The sequence below is a fragment of the Periplaneta americana genome, chromosome 15 (assembly GCF_040183065.1).
Source record: "Periplaneta americana isolate PAMFEO1 chromosome 15, P.americana_PAMFEO1_priV1, whole genome shotgun sequence".
NCBI classification, from domain to species: domain Eukaryota; kingdom Metazoa; phylum Arthropoda; class Insecta; order Blattodea; family Blattidae; genus Periplaneta; species Periplaneta americana.
Window position 1 is genome coordinate 108,773,125 of NC_091131.1, and position 19,876 is coordinate 108,793,000.

General features: G+C 36.1%; 1 protein-coding gene across 1 annotated transcript in view; it reads left to right on the top strand.

Annotated features, from left to right (window-relative positions):
• The first annotated feature begins 337 nt into the window (after nt 1–337).
• LOC138715258 (proton channel OtopLc-like) overlaps nt 338–19,876 on the top strand; it is a 117,753-nt gene continuing 98,214 nt past the window's right edge. Inside the window, exons 1-3 of the mRNA XM_069847985.1 lie at nt 338–470; nt 4,212–4,611; nt 6,343–6,483. Coding sequence (XP_069704086.1) covers nt 448–470; nt 4,212–4,611; nt 6,343–6,483 — 564 coding nt within the window. The 5' untranslated portion in view covers nt 338–447. The remainder of the gene's footprint in view (nt 471–4,211; nt 4,612–6,342; nt 6,484–19,876) is intronic.

Consider the following 19,876-nt stretch of genomic DNA (forward strand, 5'->3'; position numbering starts at 1 on the left):
AAAGAGTCTGTGATGAGGCGATAGTAGCGATCCTGGTGGTGAGCAACTATCTATGGATGCATATTTCAACTGTCTATGTTTGCATATATAGTAAGTATGAAGCTTCGTGACTGTATATACTGGACTGTGGCATTACCGTTAAATTTATCCCCCCTTGTGAACTTTTCTATGCGTCTCATGAGCAACTGTATGCTGTATCGAAGACTGAAACTTTGACTTAATGAAGACTATTCCAACATGTATTAATGTATAATAAATCCGTACGAGGTTCACTCATTACAGATAAACAGGAAAGTGACAACCGTTCCGGATACCGGCCGGTTTTCCTCAACGTCTGTTGAATCAGTTACCCAAAAGATTACAATACAATCAGAAGATATAAGAAAAGATAGCAGAGACTATATGTCAGTTTGTGATCAGTGAGTGAGCGCGACGGAACACATTATCATGGAAGAAGACAGCAGTGTGAGGTACGCGATCAATAATTCAGTTTGTACGGAATAAATATTAGCTGCGATCTATCAACATTTTAAGGTGGAATAAACATATTTTTCTTTATATAACAGACTTCGTAAATTATTTATCGTACTAATTCTTCACTCTTCATCCCTACACATATTCTGCGATTAATTTATTTAGGTTTGGTTCAATCTGTCGTCCAGTATGGTATGATCGGATGGGAGGCGCACAAAATTTACACTTCCTCCGATTTTATTGCTTTAAAAGCGGATAATTAAAATTTTCTTAAAAAGTCAATTGATTATCCAACAAATTTTGTTTATTCTGATTTTAATTCTTTCCAAATTAAACAAATATAAATATGCATTATTAAAATATTATCATAAAGATTGTCAAAAATATAAAGAAAAACAACATGTTTATCCTACCAGAAGAAATCTGACATGTCCTTTAGCTGAACCTAAATGTTACACAAACACTGGAATAAATCATAGCCAGAGTTGCAGGTTAAGGTTATCCAACTCTATTTTGATAATAAATCCTGACCTAGGTTATTTCGATTTTAACAAATTTAAGAAAAGAATTAAACAAATTATTTAGTATTCATGTTCCTTTCTCCTTTTATCTTTTTCTTAATTTCAATATACTATTTATTCATTCCAACTTATATTCCGTTCTTGACTTGATTCTCTACTCTTATCTTCGTTAATTATCCCTGTTTTATAATAATTGTATTGGTTTTGTGATTTTATTAAAACTTTGTTATGTCCCATTTAGTACAAAATAGTTATTTCTGAACTCGAGCTTGCTCAGACGGGTGTGCGCTACGTCGACAATCTGTATTTATTTTGTATTATATGTAGCAATAAATACTAAATACCTTTTCGGGGTTTTGAAGAAAATCATTTTGCGGCATCTCTGACTTTCAAGTAGTATTTTTTTACATGACGTTGGTTTTTTATATGCTGTGATTTCTCCTGAACTACTGGACGGATTTTGTTCATATTATTCTTACACAGGAATAACGCACTTGTAGTAATAATTCAAGACATTTTCAGCTTAGACCATTAAGGCTTCTCCAATTCAACTCATTATTTTCCCGCTCTCTCCAACTTCTTTTTATCAGACCAAAATCTGATTTTGAGGATGATACCGAAATACTAACAGAAGAAGACGTTCGCATTCTTCGGTAACATACAGTATATAGATCTATTTTTTTCTGCATTGTACACTTTCAAATTCTCTACAATTGCTACATTTCTCGAAGCTTAGTAAATCTCATTTGTGCAAATTTTACTCTCTGCTGTTTATAACCGTAGACTAGACCTTTCTGGCTTGTAGAGTATTCGAAGAGCCTTAATCTAGAATTTAGACCATATTTTAACTTCGAGACTGGACACATTTTGAGAGGTATAGGGGGCGAAACCTCCGTGACATAATATCAACTCGGTACTTTCACTACACACGATACAGGAAATCATATTTATCAACGAACTAACATTCACGTATCTTAGACGGGATTACCACCCACGATCATGATTTTTACGCAATGTTAAAATTATGCTTTAGCTGTCAGGTATGCCACAACAGCAGACCTACTTTGGAGCACTGGAATATTATTCTGTGCATAGCTAAACTATCAAAGTACTCCATTTTGGCTCAAGCGTTGGAAATTCTACCTATAAATTCTGCGAATCCGTGCTGGATTCTATACAGGAAATTGGAGTTTTTTATGTCTCATACAACCTGTCTGTGTGTCCCCTGTTTTGTGTTTGTGCCGTGCTGTGAACTCACCCTCTGCCGACTACATAACCAAGAAATCCCTCTACTTAATGATTTAAACATAAGCAATAGGTTAATTTTTTTTCAGTTACTTTTAAGACACGATTTGACATTACCCGGTTGTGGAGTGTAACTTTACATGAAAACTACGAGTAGTTTAACGTTTCAAAACTTTGAGTTCCGTGTTCGGCACTAATGGAACACATATTTTAAAATATATAGGTCTATTTAAAATTCTGTGCTTGCAAAACAAAACTTCCATAACAACATGTTCAAATCACGTTTCATAATTTGTACATAAGTGGGCCTACATACTGTAAATGAAAGATGAACTACAAAATTGTAGCTGCCAATACAAACTGTAAAACACAGAAAACCTGAACTATAGCGTAACATGTTCCGTTCTATTAGAACGTAAGTTACTTTTTCACTTATCATTATAACTAAGTTCAAACCTGATGTATCGCATCTTACACCACTACGGTGCCAGATTTATGACACTTATAAGACATAATTTATATAGATCTGTGTCTACCATATACTGTGTTGTATCATTGCTAAAATAGGCAACAATATCCCACCCTTCCTATCAGTATAAATTCAGTAATATCGTACGGGAAGTATTTTTATAAGTGTCGTTTAAAGTGTCGTTGTCATTTTGATAATTTAGATAACATTGCTTTCAATGGTTTTGTTTATTACAGTCTACCACCTTTATAAGAATAAAAATATAGGTGTGTTCGAAATTCGAACGTATTATAGAACAAAATAAATGACCTTATTGGTAAGCTTGAATAATAGACAACCTCCACAAGCCTGGACCTGCACTTATCTAGCGAGGCGTTCGTAAGGAAAACAAATCGCCTAAAAGCATTACCGAGCCTCAAAACATGGTATATTTTCATGTCTAAAAGTAACTTCGATGATTGAGAAATTGTTATTGTATAATGTGATTCAGTATATTATACTCAGTTACCTCTAAAATATTTGCACGTAGATAGCTACCCTTAACATCAAGTATATCTGAAATATTGCCACCTATTTCAGAATTACCCTGTACTCTACACTATTGAGATGTAGATTTGTATGTTTCATAACGACATAGAAGAAAAGGATCAGTTATAGTTTCGCTAATTTTGTATACAGGGTGTAACTGAATAATTTTTCATAATTTGGGGGGATGTAGAGGGTGATACAGTGAAGATTTTTCACCCAGAAACCCATGACCGGAATGAGAATTGGAGTATCTACAGTACTGTGAAATGTTGCTTTCCTGTTCTTGTGATGGCGAACTCTCTACGCCTTCTGTAGGTTAAATAAAACGTCGGGGTAGTTTGAAGAATTTTATTAACTTTCACATTTGGAATAAGTGTTCAAAGTGATGACCGTCAACTTCGTTACATAGCTTACAACGACGAACCATGTTTTGTCATACTCTGTGAAGAATTCCACGCTCCTTTTTTATGGTATCGAATGCTGTAAAGATGCACTCAGTAAGCATATTTTCTGTTTCTACTGGTGTTGCGAACTCAACAGCCTTCACGTACCCCCACAGGAAAAAGTCAGAAGGGGTGAGGTTAGGGGAGCGCGCAGGCCAAGGTTTCAGTTCACTTACTCATTGATCAACAAGAAGGAAATAACAAAGCTGATACAAGTAAAGGCACCACTGCTGTGGCTTTATTTACGTTTTGAGACAGGCTTCTCCAGGGACTGGCTCACGAGTCACAAAATACTGAAGATACTCCTATTCTCATTTCCGGTCATAGATTCGTATGAGAAGAATCTTGACCATATCACGCTTTACATCCCCCCAAATTTTGAGAAAGTCATTCAGTTACACTCTGAATATGGGGCCTAGTACTGGTTCGTAATCCTCAAGAGTGAGGACAGAAAGGACCGAAGAGGGTGGTGGTGGTGGTGGTGATAAGATGTTCTGTTTCATTGTCAGACTGGTCCTTGTTTGGTATCAGGTATCAGCGAATGGGATACTCCGACTCATCGGAAGAAGACCTGGTGGCAATAAACGCAAAAAAAGGCAACGCAAGTACTAGTAACAGAAAACTCAATACTTCTCACAAAGCAGAACCACCAGCAGGCACCAAACATAATCTTGGCTCCAACCAGAGCCCCCAATGCAGAAATAGATATAAACGGTTTAACAACACTAGAGATGACGCGTACAGCGATTCTGAACTGAAGAACAAGGCAGCGAGGGAGCGTCTTCAAAACTTGGGAAGGACAAACGAGGTTGATGTGAAGAAAAGACATTACAGACCTGAGGCCGTTGAGGAGGTGGAAATGAGGACGGGACGATTCAGCGTTGAATCCCTGCCTGAAGCGGAGGAAGATGAAGGGCATTCTTACAGACAGGTAGTGTGCTGAAAAATATTAATTTCATATAATCGACATATTTGGAACTATTTATTTATTCATTTAGTCATTTATTTATTTATTTAGTCATTTATTTATTTATTTATTTATTTATCTATCTATCTATTGATGTATCTGTCTGTCTGCATGCCTATCTATAGAAACACCTACCCATGTATTCTTGTACCCATTTATCCATATATCCATGTATCTATGTATCTATTTATTTATTCCATATACCCGAGGGAGAAATTCTGAGGAATTTCAAACATAACTGGAAATCATTTTCATTATCGACATACACACGTACTCTGAGTAACATAGAAAATAGGGTGACCAGATTCACATCGATAAAAAAGAGGACACAAAGCTTCAAAAAGGAGAACATTGTTCGAAAAAAGAGGACAGAAAATATGTACTCAGTTTTAGGTTTAGGTCTATATTATACTTTAAATTATCTCAATATACAATACAGGTTTAGGCTTGTATCATATTTAAAAGTATGTTAATATCTATTTTATTACAAAATAATAATAATAATAATAATAATAATAATAATAATAATAATAATAATAATGATTTTACAGTTAGGTACATATGAAAGTCAAGGCAACTATAATTATTAAGGGCAGAAAATATCTATTTACATTTAGGTTTAGGCCTATATGTCAATATCTATTTTAGCTTAGCATACTTACGATAAAACTTAGTAATATAAAATGATTTTACAGTTAATGAAAGCCAAAGGAACTATAATTATTATCAAAAGGAGAAGCAAAGAGAGTTATGAACGTTGGTAAAGAGTATATTCCGTCGATGCTGCTGCCACCTACAGGCAAATTACTTGAAAAAGGCGTGAAATCAGATAGTTTGAAAATACCAGGCATACAAGTTACGAAAAGGAGGACATTTCTTGATTTTTTTAAAAATCCGCCCGGGCCCCGGACAAAGGCCTAAAAAGGAGGACATGTCCGGACAAAAGAGGACGTCTGGTCACCTTAAGAGTATACCTAGCCCAAACATATGACAGATGTGCTGTCAATTTTAAACATACATTCTAGAAACATGTTCATTTGGTAGTATATGCTAGAGGAGGCATTTTGACAGATTTTGAATACATTTCGGAAACATTTGTTCGATATAAAATTAAACAGATATGAATACTGACAGATTTGGGATGCGTACACATAGCTATATTAATTATTTGACAAATTTGAATAACATTTTAGTTTTTTCACCCGTGTGTTCAACACTTTTTTCTTCAATGTCTCGGAAATACTAACAGTATCTGGATCTAATTGTTTGAACTAGCCAAAAAATGTAACAGGCCCGAAAGAAAAGCAGGTTTTGGCTATACGACCCCAATAATGGACCTCCTAGTATTTTCGTAGTGACGAATGGATCTCAAAAAACTTTTGAAAAAGCCGAAACATGTTTAGATCCCAATCATCATGAAAGTCTGTCACCTCTGTTTAAGTATTGCAACTATCCTCCCAAGAGGCCATGTCCTAGTAAAACTTCAGTCCTGGTGTGAGACAGATTTCCTCTGAGTTATTCGTCTTTTCTGTCATTCTGTCATTAATTTTACCAAATATTTTTTTAGGTTCCTTAAGAATCTCTGTGATAAGAACCGAGTTATTACACTACCGGACTCACAGACAGAAATATGTAAATTAATGCTGAATACCACACACTCAGATAAATACAATAGTATGCATTAATTTTCTACAGTATGGTCGTCCACACAGCATGGAGGAAGACAAAGTTCCACCCTCGAGAAGAGAGAAGACTGTCCGCCAGTTACGTCGTGTTAGTTCCTTCAGCATGCCTCATGAAGTGTCATACCACCCGCCCATAAGAGGAGGCTACTTGGTGAGTACCCTATCATTTGTTTTACAGAATTATTCAAAAGTTTCAAAACATAAGGCAAATTGTCTCTCAGTAAACAAAACGATCATTGATATAAAAAATGCACTCCCTGTGAGTGCCATTGGAACGAAGTTGACTCTGACAGTGGAGTGACTGGAAGAGCTCGGGCTCAAGCCAAGGTGAAGACGTCATTTTTGTAACTGCCGGATCCATTCAAACGGATCTTTTCCGGTGGTAGAAGTGATCGAAGCGTGATGCTTACCACATCATCGTCTTCTAATGCCGACGTCAGTAAATCATGGCAATTCTATCTTCCTGGCTCCCACATTCCTCAATGACGCATATCCGAATATCTGTATCTTTATGGGCATCAGATAAAACACTAGAACGTGTTTTTCCCGGTCATGGCAAACAAATGTTAAAAACACCTGGTGTTGTGTGCATACACACGTTGAATATGTGCCTTATGAAGGTCCAAAGTTTCGTATCTTCACAAAGGCCTTCAATTGAGCTGGGATAAGGTGATATCGGAGGCCACTCCAGAGGAAAGACTTCCTTCTCTGGACAAAAGAATATATTTATATGTTTTTCTTTATATAGTGCTTTTTTCAGAACTGTTTCCAAAATAATCTAATTATTTCGTATGTATTGAAACTTTTTAATCTTTATGTATATCTATATATATTTATTTCTCCACTTGTTCTGTTTTTCTGCAACGCGAAGCATGCTTTTTAAAATAATCCCTGTTATCAATATTCTGATTGCTTTCCCCCCTACAGCATTATAAGTTAGTAGGTTTAATTAATTTTTTTATCACAGGCAGTCCAGTTTTGCTCGTGGAATAATAGAGAAATATACAAGATGAACTATATACTGTATATTAGGTTATAAAATATAATAGGATAATGAAATAATTTCATTATAGTACGAGTATAGGTATAAGCAGATGTATAATAAATTATCATATTCTCTTATCGGTTATATATCTCAACCAAGTCAAAAAGGAAAAAAGAAAGGCCGAGAAGATAATGAAAGTCTTCCAACACACATAATGATGAAAATGATTATGATGATGACGACGAACTGTAGGCTTATTAAAATATATTAAACCACGTTTTCCTGATATGCCTGAGTAGGTCTACATTAAAGCCTTCTGTCAACTTACTTTCTTACTTACTTACTTACTTACTTACTTACTTACTTACTTACTTACTTACTTACTCCGATCCCCTTCTACCTTTTGGTGTCGAGGTTTTGCAAAGGGCTCGCCATTGTTTGCGATCTACTGCAATCTTTTTCCGTCCGGTTAGCTCTTTGCCTTTACTTTTAATCATAGAATTTTCAAGTCTGTAGGGGATTGGTCCACAACATTCCTTCTGTTACCTACACATCAAAAATTTCATTCCGTCATGTTAACAATATGAATTAAATGTACTGTATATATCCACTTCCCCTTTTTACGTAATGTAATGTTTACAAATAGCTAATCTTTCGTATAATTGTATGAAATTCTATGAAGTTTAAATATATTGTTTCCTATATTTATTAACAATTTAAAGCATATGAATGAATTATTGTATATATGCATCTGCACAGTATACGTACACAGTGTCTATGTGATATACGTGCGAATATTTTGGTATTTGTTTAAGAAAAATGCATATAAACAACAACCTTATTTACCTTTTCCCCTGCGCTAATAGTCTTTTCATATATGTGTTACGTATTTTATGATCTGATGTTTTATGAATGATCGTATCATAAAACGCCTGTCAGTTTAGACTATACGCACGTCTTTCGATCACATGTATCGCAGCATAAACATTCTCAGTTAGGGTTGTTAACCTTGCAGAAAGCTCACTCGCCAACGTTTTACGTAAATAAAGAATTCACTAATGTTGAATTAGCCGATATTTATTTAATGTACGGAGCAGCAGGAGAATCTGCAAACATGGCAAGGGAGCTCTAAAGTCAAAGATTTCCAAATAGACGACTATTCGTTTCTATGCAAAAAAGACTCTGGGATACAAGATCGCTGTTGGAAGTATTAACGCACCTAAAAACATGATTTTTTTCATGATTGTAATATAACGGACTACGAAGGTTGAGAAGTGGTTCCCAGATTACCTCTAAAATAATTTGCACGTATACCCCTCCCGCTCTACACATAATATATGATCTGTATCGGGTTTAATGATTAACAAATGGTGACATGTTTCTCAGTTCAATCTACTACGTTTTAATTCAAGATATGGGTTATCCATTAATCAGAAAATTATTTTCCTTTGGATAGTTGGAGCAATTATTGTGCGTACAGGAGTAGCATTTTTTTGTAATTACCAGAGGGCGGATCAGAGTGACCAGGTTCCGTGACTTCATGTTACTGATGCAGAGAGCAGAATGTGTCGGCACGTGTTCCCTAGGTATAGACAGTGGGTAAAGAATTATACAGTACGTAGTAGGAATATCATGTTCCGCTTCGCAAACAGGTGACATGCTACTACTAGTAAAAGTAAATGCGAAGTTATTATATGAGAATACGACTATCCGATGAACTACTCATAATAGTGGCCTACTGGAAATAAATATTTACTAACGTGTGAGATGATAGAAAAGGTCAACCACACAACAATGACAACTGTATTTTCTAATGCCATGGATATTTTGTGGCCTAATGGTATCAGGTATAATAATGTATTTCTTTAAGCACAGATGCTGAGCCCTATGTGATAAAGACGGCCAAGGACACAAAAATAATGTATCCTAAGTTGGTTCGCTTAGCTTGATTAGCACATGGATTCTATAGGGTGGCGCAAGTAATTCGCTATTCTTATAGTGACGTCGATAGCTTTATAGGTAATGTTAAGAAAATTTTTCTGAAAACACCTTCCCGAATACAAAAATTCAAGGAAATCGCTCCCGGGGTTCCCCTTGCACCAAACTCCATAATAACAATATGGGGTAGTTGGCTGGACGCTGTCTTCTATTATGCCACATATTATGATCAAATTGTGAAAGTGATCAATAGTTTAGTTTCTACAGAGGCACATGCAATTGAAATAGCAAAATCCCTAATTTCAGTCGATCTTTAGTTTAGATTTCATACAGAAGAACTTTTGTCTCTTACTGAAAGCCATAACGTTGTTACAAACATATGATTTACACATGCCAAAGACTATAAACATAGTGGAAGAAGTATCTGCAAAACGTAAGGAAACCAAAGCCGGAGAAGTTACGAAAAAAGTGAACGAGAAACTTTAGAATGTGTTAGCAAAAAAATAATGAATTTTCAATCATGTGTGTTGTGCGAGATGTGTTGCTGCAAAAACAAACAGAGCCCTCCAGATCAAAAAGTGAAAGAAATATATCAGATATTGATATAAGTTAGTATATTATTCGTATTCACCTATTACGTCTTTCGATGTAGAAGGGAATTTATCACGATATAATTTTTGTTTAAGTAAGATACGCAGAAACGTTCACTTTCGACAATCTCCGCATGTACATTATTGTCCACTGCAATGCACAGACTACGTAGTATTCACTTTACACGTAAGTACAATCTACTGTTTTATAAGGGAGTACAAATTAACAGCCGTCATGTACAGCACAGTGTACGCATTCTTTTGACACAACTGTACGGACATTGCAGGTAGGCGTCCGTTGTGTACTTCTGCAGTCACCGTCTTTGCTTCAACATAAACAGACTATAGTAAATTGTGAGAACAGTCACTCTGATCCGTCCTTTGGTAATTACATTAAAAATTTACAAAAATATTTTAGATTTGTATTAAAAATATAGGAAAGTCCATTACTCGACAGCCCATAGAAGGCCAACATCTACAAGTCGACTACTGCCTAAACAGAGATAAACGATCATCCATTCCGTACAGTAGTAACGTTTGGTTAGCAGAATGATCCCACTCCAGTCGTTATAATTGACTCGCGAAACTGGATTTCGGATAATATATGGTAGCTGAGTGAGGGCATTTATGTCGAGAATTTAAGTCGCAAAATTTCGGAAACCTTCGGCGTAGCTCAATGGTTGGAGCACTTGGTACGTAGAACCAAGGATCCGGGTTCGATCCCCGGTGCCGGAGCGAATTTTTCTCCTCTAATATTAATTGTTATCATAACAGACTATTCTGTATTACCAAAAAATTAATCTTTACGTAGATTCTTCGAGCATATTACTGTGGAATTCCGGCCACCAAATCACTCAACTGAGTGCGCTCCTTGTATAACGGCAGTTGACTTAATATAAATGTCAACATACATGTCGAACTTGGAGTCAGGCAACAAAGGAAAAAACACTGGAGGAGAGGGATTCGATCCGGTGCTGTGGATTGAACTTCGGCGTAGCTCAATGGTTAGAGTGCTCGGTACGTAGAACCAAGAACCCGGGTTCGATCCCCGGTGCCGGAGTGAATTTTTCTCCTCTAATATTAATTGTTACCGTACAGACGTATTCTGTAGGACCAAAAAATTAATCTTTACGTAGATTATAGGGAAGGGCATATAGGTTCGTGATTCATATCTTTTAGAGCTCATCCCGGCATTTGTCTTAGCGCCTAAGGAAAACCACAGAAATGCCTTAGGTAGGATGAGTTGTCTCAATTTAAGAGACTAGCAAATTGGCTCTTAGGTAAGGGGTCTATTGAATTACAACTTGAGTCCGGATGTGTTGTCTCAATGTAGTGACCAGCCAATTGGCTCTATGGCAGGGCTGGGCAGCAAGAGCGGATTCTACTCTCTCACGGGGAGCCATATGATTTCTCTTCATCCCCTTTCTTCTCCGCCGAACACCATGCAGCGTTGATTCAGTGACGGATGAATATTAAGGGTCCCCGTTTAGAGACTAGTTCCGCTCCCGATGCCCAGCTCTGCTCTATGGTGACTCAATTAGGACGCGATCGGCGAGTGATTATTATTAAATGTTGAAAAAAATACTGGGGTCATGAAGGGGAAGGGAATGTAGGTCCGTAGCCCATTTCTTTTAGGCGTCATCCCAACATTTGTCTTAGCGCCTTAGAAAAACCACGGAAAAACCTTAGGCAGGATGAGTTGATTAGTTTATCAGAATGTACCCTCATATTTAAATAATCGATTCTCGACTTTCATTACGATCTGCGTGGTAGCTGGGGGCGTAATGCTTAGAACTGCAGAAAGTTTCAGCTTTTCTCATTCAGATATGTCAGTAACGACCCAACTTCGGGTATTGATTTGTTGGGTTAAATTAGTCTTCAATAAGATATGAAGCATACCCTTTATTTATTAACAATACAGTAAGTAAATCTAATGTGCTCTTTGTATACGAACGTCTCCTTTGGCACAAGTCAAGCGCTTCCCACGTAATTCGGTTAAAATAGAGAGGTCAACATAATTATCCCAACTAAAACCAGAGTCCAGAACTGAACTATTTGTTTCATAGTGTCTTACAAAGATAAGTGCAATGGATTTAAGCTCCATATATGAAGTATTCCTGAAAACTTTTGTTAGAAAATGACAACATGAGCCAATATAAATTTACAAAATAGAGCATCACTTCCGTGTTGAATTGGAAAATGGATGTATTGTTAAGGCACATATTTCTGGAAAAATGAGAATTCATTGACGTTGAAAAGAATTATATTAAAACATTCGAATTGTGGTTTCATACTCATGGAGATTTAAACATTTGCGTAATTAATATGCAATAATAATTGTAACGTAATATAAAAACTCTCGATCATTATCGGCAGGAAATTCAGATGGGATTAAGAGAGAGACAATGTTATCTGTACGTTACAATAGAGTCAAAGGATTTTTGCAATCGTGCTAGGCTCTAATGACACAATTTTATCGGGTTTTATATCCCTGGCAATAAATTGTATCGTAGTGAATTTCATCAAATATAGTGATGTGATTCGTTCCAAAAGTCACGTTTAAAAAGTAAGCTTATATATTGTGCTACACAAACGACACATGCCTTATTGATGTAATTTATAAGCTTACAATTACCATACTTTTAGACAAATGTAGAGCATTTGGTATCCACATTAAGAATTCGGCAGCTTAACTTTGTTAAAGTGTGTTGATACTATGAATGGATGAACCTCTAACACCTCACGTTCTCCTCTGTCTCATGAGTTTCACGCTAATTTGTTACGTTTCAATCATGAAAATTTTCAAATCCCTAGAACTTTTTTTTTTCAATTAGGAACACAGTGCTATACGTAACTATTTTTCGCCATCATATGTTTAGGGACATAGCGTCTATATACTTTCATATGACACTTTATCCTTTGCTTCAAGATGAAGCCATTAGCCTCTTCAGACTCACAGATCTTTCCATTGGTTTGTCCGTTTTTAATCATTACGCTATTGTTTGGGAATTATTTGCCATAAATGTAGACAGCATAAAGAATAAGAAACACTACACTAAAGTACTTTATATATTTTTATTTATTTATTAATATAACATTTGTAGTTCTACTAATCATGACTTGGTATGTATGTATGTATGTATGTATAAATTATGGTTTATTTAACGACGCTCGCAACAGCAGAGGTTATAACAGCGTCGCCGGTGTGCCGGAATTATGTCCCGCAGGAGTTCTTTTACATGCCAGTAATGAGACTGTCGCATTTAAACACAGTTAAATGCCATCAACCTGGGCCGGGATCGAACCCAAACCTTGAGTATAGAAGGTCAGCGCTATACCAACTGTGCTACCCAGGCCGACTGTATGTATGTATGATGTATGTGTGTATGTACGTATGTATGTGTGTATGTATGTATGCATGTGTGTACAGTATGTATTTATTTATTTAATTATTTATTTAGTCCTATTTGCAGTATGTATGTAATGTATGTATGTATGTATGTATGCACTCATGCATGTGCGGAGAAAGTGAAACCGGTAAACTCCCGCTTGTTAGTCTTCCTTCAAGAATATTCCACGTTGGTAAGGTGACACATAGAAGACTCTAGTTGCGTCAAACAAGAGGAGCAACCCAACGTACTTGTCGCAATCTAATGCAAGGACGGCACGCACTGCTGCCGAGCTCCGATTTAAAAAAATGATATGTTGCTTCAGCTGAGTTATTTGACGTAACGTCTGCATTACATGTTGAAATCTTCTACTACCTTGACATTCTGGCGCAGTGTTGACATGTCAACGCACCTCAACAATTGCGTCTCTACGTCATGACAAAGTTTTCAACATTGGTTGGGAATTAACTGAAATTTAAAATGACTTCATAGACAGCAGTTTTCGTATAATAGCTTAACTAACCAATCAGTTTTATTATTAGTACGGTAAAGAAGTGAAAATACTCGGTACATCGGTATTCTCGAATTCCAAGCAATACCAAGTAGTATTTATTTTGTGTATAATGTCATCTTTGGATTTGTGGCGAACGGTCAGACATATTTGGTAATTGTAAAACATGAAGATTCTTTTTTCAACCCGATGTAAAAAGAACGTTCTAAACTTCGTTTCTGTTCTCCACAAACCTCACCTGAACTATCTGAAAAATGAACTCGGATATACAACATGGAAACGCAAAAAGATATTCCAATTCTTTATGATTTCAGATAATGGCACTGTTCATTTCTTAAGTTAATAGTGGCTTTGATTAACCGCAAATAATTTAACCAAAATGGTTTTTGTTAGCTTATTGTAACAGAAAAATGAAGAACCATTAAATAATTATCAGTTATTTGGCCACTACTAGTTTTCAAATTTACGGAAAAATAAGGAAAGAAAGAAAAAAAGAAAGATAGGTGTGTTACGTGTAACGTATTCTATTAAAGAGTAAAGTGTTCCTGTATACGTCACAAGAGGCACGGGATAGAACTTCAATGGTTCCTTTACCTGGACCCTAGAAGGAGGTGATGTAGGCTAACTGGCGCTAGGCTCCAGCTTTTTTCTACCTCCGGACAGACCTGATACTTAGCTTTAAAGGAGACTCATTGTGAGTTGAGTCCATGGCCGCTCTATAACTATATTTGTTTTTTTGAAAGATGGGACATGACAGTTAAGCGGCCGAGCTTGGAACTTCAGTCCCATGTTGCCAATATGAACTACCACGCTGCCAGCTGATGGAAGCTAGCAATTGTCGTTAAGATGGCTGACGTTAAAACATTAATTGATAATTGACGCGAAGGTTACGAAAACAATACAAAAATCGACAGGAAATCAAAGACGAAAAGTACCAATGCTAACATTGTGTGCACAATAAATGTCGCCAAGAGAGCTATTAAGCACTCGCCACGTGAAACTGTAAGTTTGGCAACTCAACCGTTGTTACCATAGCAACAGGCCTACCACGCTATGTGACATTCAGTTGTTTTTCCTAGCGCAACGCTCCTGTCCTGTCAAGAAAACAAGTATAGTTTACAGTTTCTGAATAACGAAACAGACTGCGAGCGACTTTCTCAATATTAACTGACTTGATCTAGGCCTACTTAACTGTCAATTCACCATTTTATTCCTGAAATTCAAATATCCTGTTACGTAAGGCTTTAGTCAGTAAAATAAGGACACACTTCCTACTGTACGTGCACAGGAAACAGGAAGTTATGTTTTCCGATTAATTTTAAGTTGATAATCATATTATCTACCCTGTTAATAATAATAGGCGTCGACCTGGGTGGCGCAGTCGGTAGTGTGCTGGCTTTCCGTACTCGAGTATGCTCAAATGCGACAGATTCGTGGTTACTGGCATGTAAAAGAACTCCTGCGGAACAAAATTCCGGCACACAGGCGATGCTGATTTAAACTCGACAGTTGCGAACGTCGTGAAATAAAACGTAATTTACAATAAGAATAGATACTTAATCTTGTGCTCATTTTTTATTCGAAATTACAGATTGTTGTTATGTAATAGTTGTTACAGGCCCTAAGCTAACGCTGAAAGTCCATAAAAACGAAATTACATTCTGTAGGCCTACAATCCGATTATTAAACGAAGTTATAAAGGGAAGTGTGTGCTGTGTTACTGCAAGAAAACTATTTTGAGCTCTTTACAGAAACGCGTTCTTTGTCTGTATCTCGATACCCAAACCCAGTTCTGGCATACTGATCCATCTTTTCCTATGTCTGCGTGCAGCGATTTCGCCTAATTATACGGAAATCGCTCACATTCAGTAGGCCAACATAAAGTAACATTATGTGGGAATGAAGAACATAAATATGTATATTGTTTTTCTGCTAATAATGAAACTCAAATAAAGAATGAATACCGGTATTTACTAAAATTTGATTCTAACTGTTTTACTGATTTTTTCTTATACTTTATTCTTTGTTAATTTTATTGTAGCTGTATCTACAGTTTTTGTCATAAATGACTGTATTATAGAAAGTAATTAGGCTATATTCAATATCATGCTACTGATCGAAAACTCCATGATAAAATTGTTTAAGGGTTAAAGGTAATATATACAGTGATAGACAAAAGGATTGCTCCGCTACAAAATGTCTAAGTCGAAGAATTACGCATCACGCATGCCCACAAATTCAATCACGATCTGGCGTGGGTGTAGCTGTATCCCATTCCACGGGACTGGGTGTTTGTCCCTAGTCTTCTACATGTCCTGTGACGTCTCCGCGGTGTTTTAGTAGGTTATTTTACTACGCTTTATCAACATCTTAGGTTATTTAGCGTCTGAATGAGATGAAGGTGATAATGCCGGTGAAATGAGTCCGGGGTCCAGCACCGAAAGTTACCCAGCATTTGCTCATATTGGGTTGAGGGAAAACCCCGGAAAAAACCTCAACCAAGTAACTTGCCCCAACCGGGAATCGAACCCGGGTCACCTGGTTTCGCGGCCAGACGCGCTGTTACTCCACAGATGTGAACTCCGCGGCGTTCCTGCACTGTGCTAACCATACGCTGTTGGAGGCCTGCTGTGCGAGAGAATATAATTTTGGTCCTAAGAAAAATCCAAAATATCTAAGTGATGTTATATACCTCAAAAAAAAGTAGAAGAATATACTTGCTTATATGTCGTTATTATTCACATATTCAATGGCGTGTAGCCTACTATGCATGAACACATTTAAATTACAAATAAATAAAATGAAGTCTTGTAATTACTTTACGCCAAGCGTGGTGTACGCGACAAGCTAAGTAACAGACTTGGTACTATGTCTAAGTTATGACTAGAGCCAGGATTTTATGTAATATGAAAATGAGAAATATGTACATAAATTATAAATTATTATTTATTATATATTCTGCAATAATGTTAAAATATATAAATATATAATATATGTATATAAATATAATATAGCCTATATAAATATGTAAAATTATGTAGTGTGGTGTGAAATTAATGTCTTACCAAATATGTAAAAAAAAAAATGTAAAATAAAATTTATGAACAAGATTCCTATATGTGTATCTCATAAACGTATGTCTTTTATTCCTGCATAAATATGTAATTACATAAAATCCGGGCTCTAGTTATGACCATGAGTTTTAATCCTATTAACGATGCCGTATCAAGAGTGCAGCTATGTAGCATCGGTGGAATTTTATTGTGATAGCGAGGTGGTATTCAGTGAGATCAACCCAAGGATTTGCATTGGATCATCTGCCATTCTCCTTAATAAAACTTGAAGATAAAATACATCAAGATGACCAATCAAAGCGGAATTCGAGCGTCTGTCTTCTCTCATTGTGATGCTTTGAGGAGATTCGTAGTCTTGCCGACCTAACACTACTGGAGTCTCAATACATGTCTCCCTAATTTTTATCTAGATAAGTCTAAATATGGACTTCATCGAGCCTCATCCTGGTAGACAGAGGTTAGAAAATATTAATGTGGGTAGTATAGGAATCTGTTACCACCCAAATGTCGGTTCCTGAACTCCATGACACACAAATTGACGTGTGCACGTAAAGGCCACATATCCTTATAAAAATGTGCTTCAGGATTTCCATATATTCGTAAGCAATATTTCACAACAGATCATGGAAGTAATCACCATTATAACGTCTTATCAAGTCGCCAATGTCTTTTATCTTTGACTCAGTAACAATACCCAATTAAATGTTTCGTTAGTACAAATTTACTGTTAGTTAACGTCTCCATTTTATTTTCTCATTGAGTTAAGTATAAAGAAATAGTGTTGTGGTATTGCAAAAATCGTTTCTGGGATTTTTACGGAAGTAAGAGTTATTTTCAGCACGCCTTCTCTGTGTGTGTCTTTTCTTTCTTTCTTTCTTTCTTTCTTTCTTTCTTTCTTTCTGTCTGTCTGTCTGTCTGTCTGTCTGTCTATCTTTCTTTCTGAGTATGTCTGGATACTGCAATTTCTTCTAAACTACTAGACGTATTTTGCTCGTATTCACTACCTATTAATCAAGTCTTCCGGAAATTATGCGTATCAAATATAAACATTTTTTTTTTCTGAAATTAAGTCGCCTGAATATCTCATTTGGCAGAGCGCTTGCTTACAAAGACCTCGGATCCAAGTTTAATTCTCGGTGATGGCAGAGTGACATGTCTAGTGGATAAAGCCAAGGTTATGAACGTTTTATCGAAATTATCCCATTTTTTCTCTCATTCCACCAGAACTCTCAAATTCTCTTTCAATTATTATCTCCGTCTCGAACAGTATCTTGTGTTTGCTTGACGCCGAATTGATCGTTGGCAATAATGGGTGTTCTTCACAGTTTTGCCAAGGATTGATAGATGGTGATGGGTTCTAGACTACTCATAGATCTGCATAAGAGACATCAAAGTCCCACATGTTCTTCCTCGCCTTACGGGTAGGCCTACACTGCTGGTCAAAAGTTTTCGATCAGCTATGAAAATAACTATAGACTATACTTTATTTTGATGTATAAACACACCGGAAAAACTAAATAGACCAACACAATAAATATTTTCTCTCTCTAACATTATGATATGATATAATATTCAAAACGAAATCCCTGTTTTATCCACAAATCCATACTTGTGATAGGTGATCGAAAACTTTTGACCGGTTGTGTATATGACTACTCATGTAGATCCGTGAAGTACTGTGGACCACTCCCAAAGCTGTGATTGCTTAAGGGTTCTCCATGTCCTATATACAGTAACTATCACAATATTAAATGATCTTTATTTAAAAAAAATACGACAAAATAGTGATTTATTGGAACTCGGTCCTACTAACTTTTCAGACTTTGTTATATACTCAAAATAAGTGATAAATGAAGTGGTGTAGGTAGTGTGGCCTCTTATCATATTGTTTAGCGTAAATTATTTGTTATTTACATTTTTATGTTTCCAATCTAAAAATTCTTTAAATAAATTTTTTAGGCATTGCGCCATACGAATAAGTTCCAAAACAGACCCCCATTCGTTACTGAAACAAAGAACAAAATGGCACTTCATTTTTATGTAAAACAATAATATTTACACAATTGAAGGTTGTTGGTCTTTATCCAATGTTCAAGAATGTTGAGTTTAGTCTATCAGTTTGTTTAGAATATTTCCTTTCATATATTAAAGAGGACTTTAGTTCCTGTATTGAGAAACGTAGAAAATTCATATTATTTCCAATGCAACGTATTTTTCAGCTGTGTTTATTTCCAAGCAGTCGTATTGCCACATGTTAGATGGGAACAGTCTGTGTAGTCAAGTGATCACGTAGTGTATCATGGCGGATGTTGCTTAGATAATAAACAAGACAGAGAAGAAGAAATTGAAACTGGAGGATATGAAGTAACTTGCAAGGAAAATGTCATAGCTGATTAATATCCTTCAAATAGTCTACTGGTAATGACCCTGAAAATGAAAGTGTTGAGTAATGATCTCATCATTGTTACCATGATAATTCAATCATGACAAGGTACTTTCTTTGATTCTTCCTTATTGCCATTTTAATTCCCAAGCGTTTGTTATCAAACATAAATAGGTTCCATTAAAATATTTCAGTAACGCTGCATTTGTTGATACGCCCTTATGGTATGATATCTTCGATATGGTTTGCACACTGCTTAAGTCGAACTGTAGTAAAACAATAGGATTAAAAATAACGCATTTGTTTAAGTAAAACAATTCGTGAACATTTGTTCTATTCGTCTTAATTTTGGCAGGTGTCATACTGACTTCTAATTTCATGGACACTTCAAACATAAGTACTCTGTTATAAAACTTTCTTTTGTGTCTTTTAACAGTGTAACAACAAGACCTGTGTATCTTCAAAACGTATTTTCTGTAAGAATGGGCTTTCTTTGTTTCTTAATTTATTTTCGCAATATCCGGATTAAGATATTTTAATACAGCAAAACAGCTTTTAATTTTGTATCCTTTATATTTTTCTCTCACTTAGTCTTGGCTTCATACGCTTCATTGTAGAGAAGAACTTTCCACAAGCATAATTATGTACTACCAAACATGGACAGTACATACTGT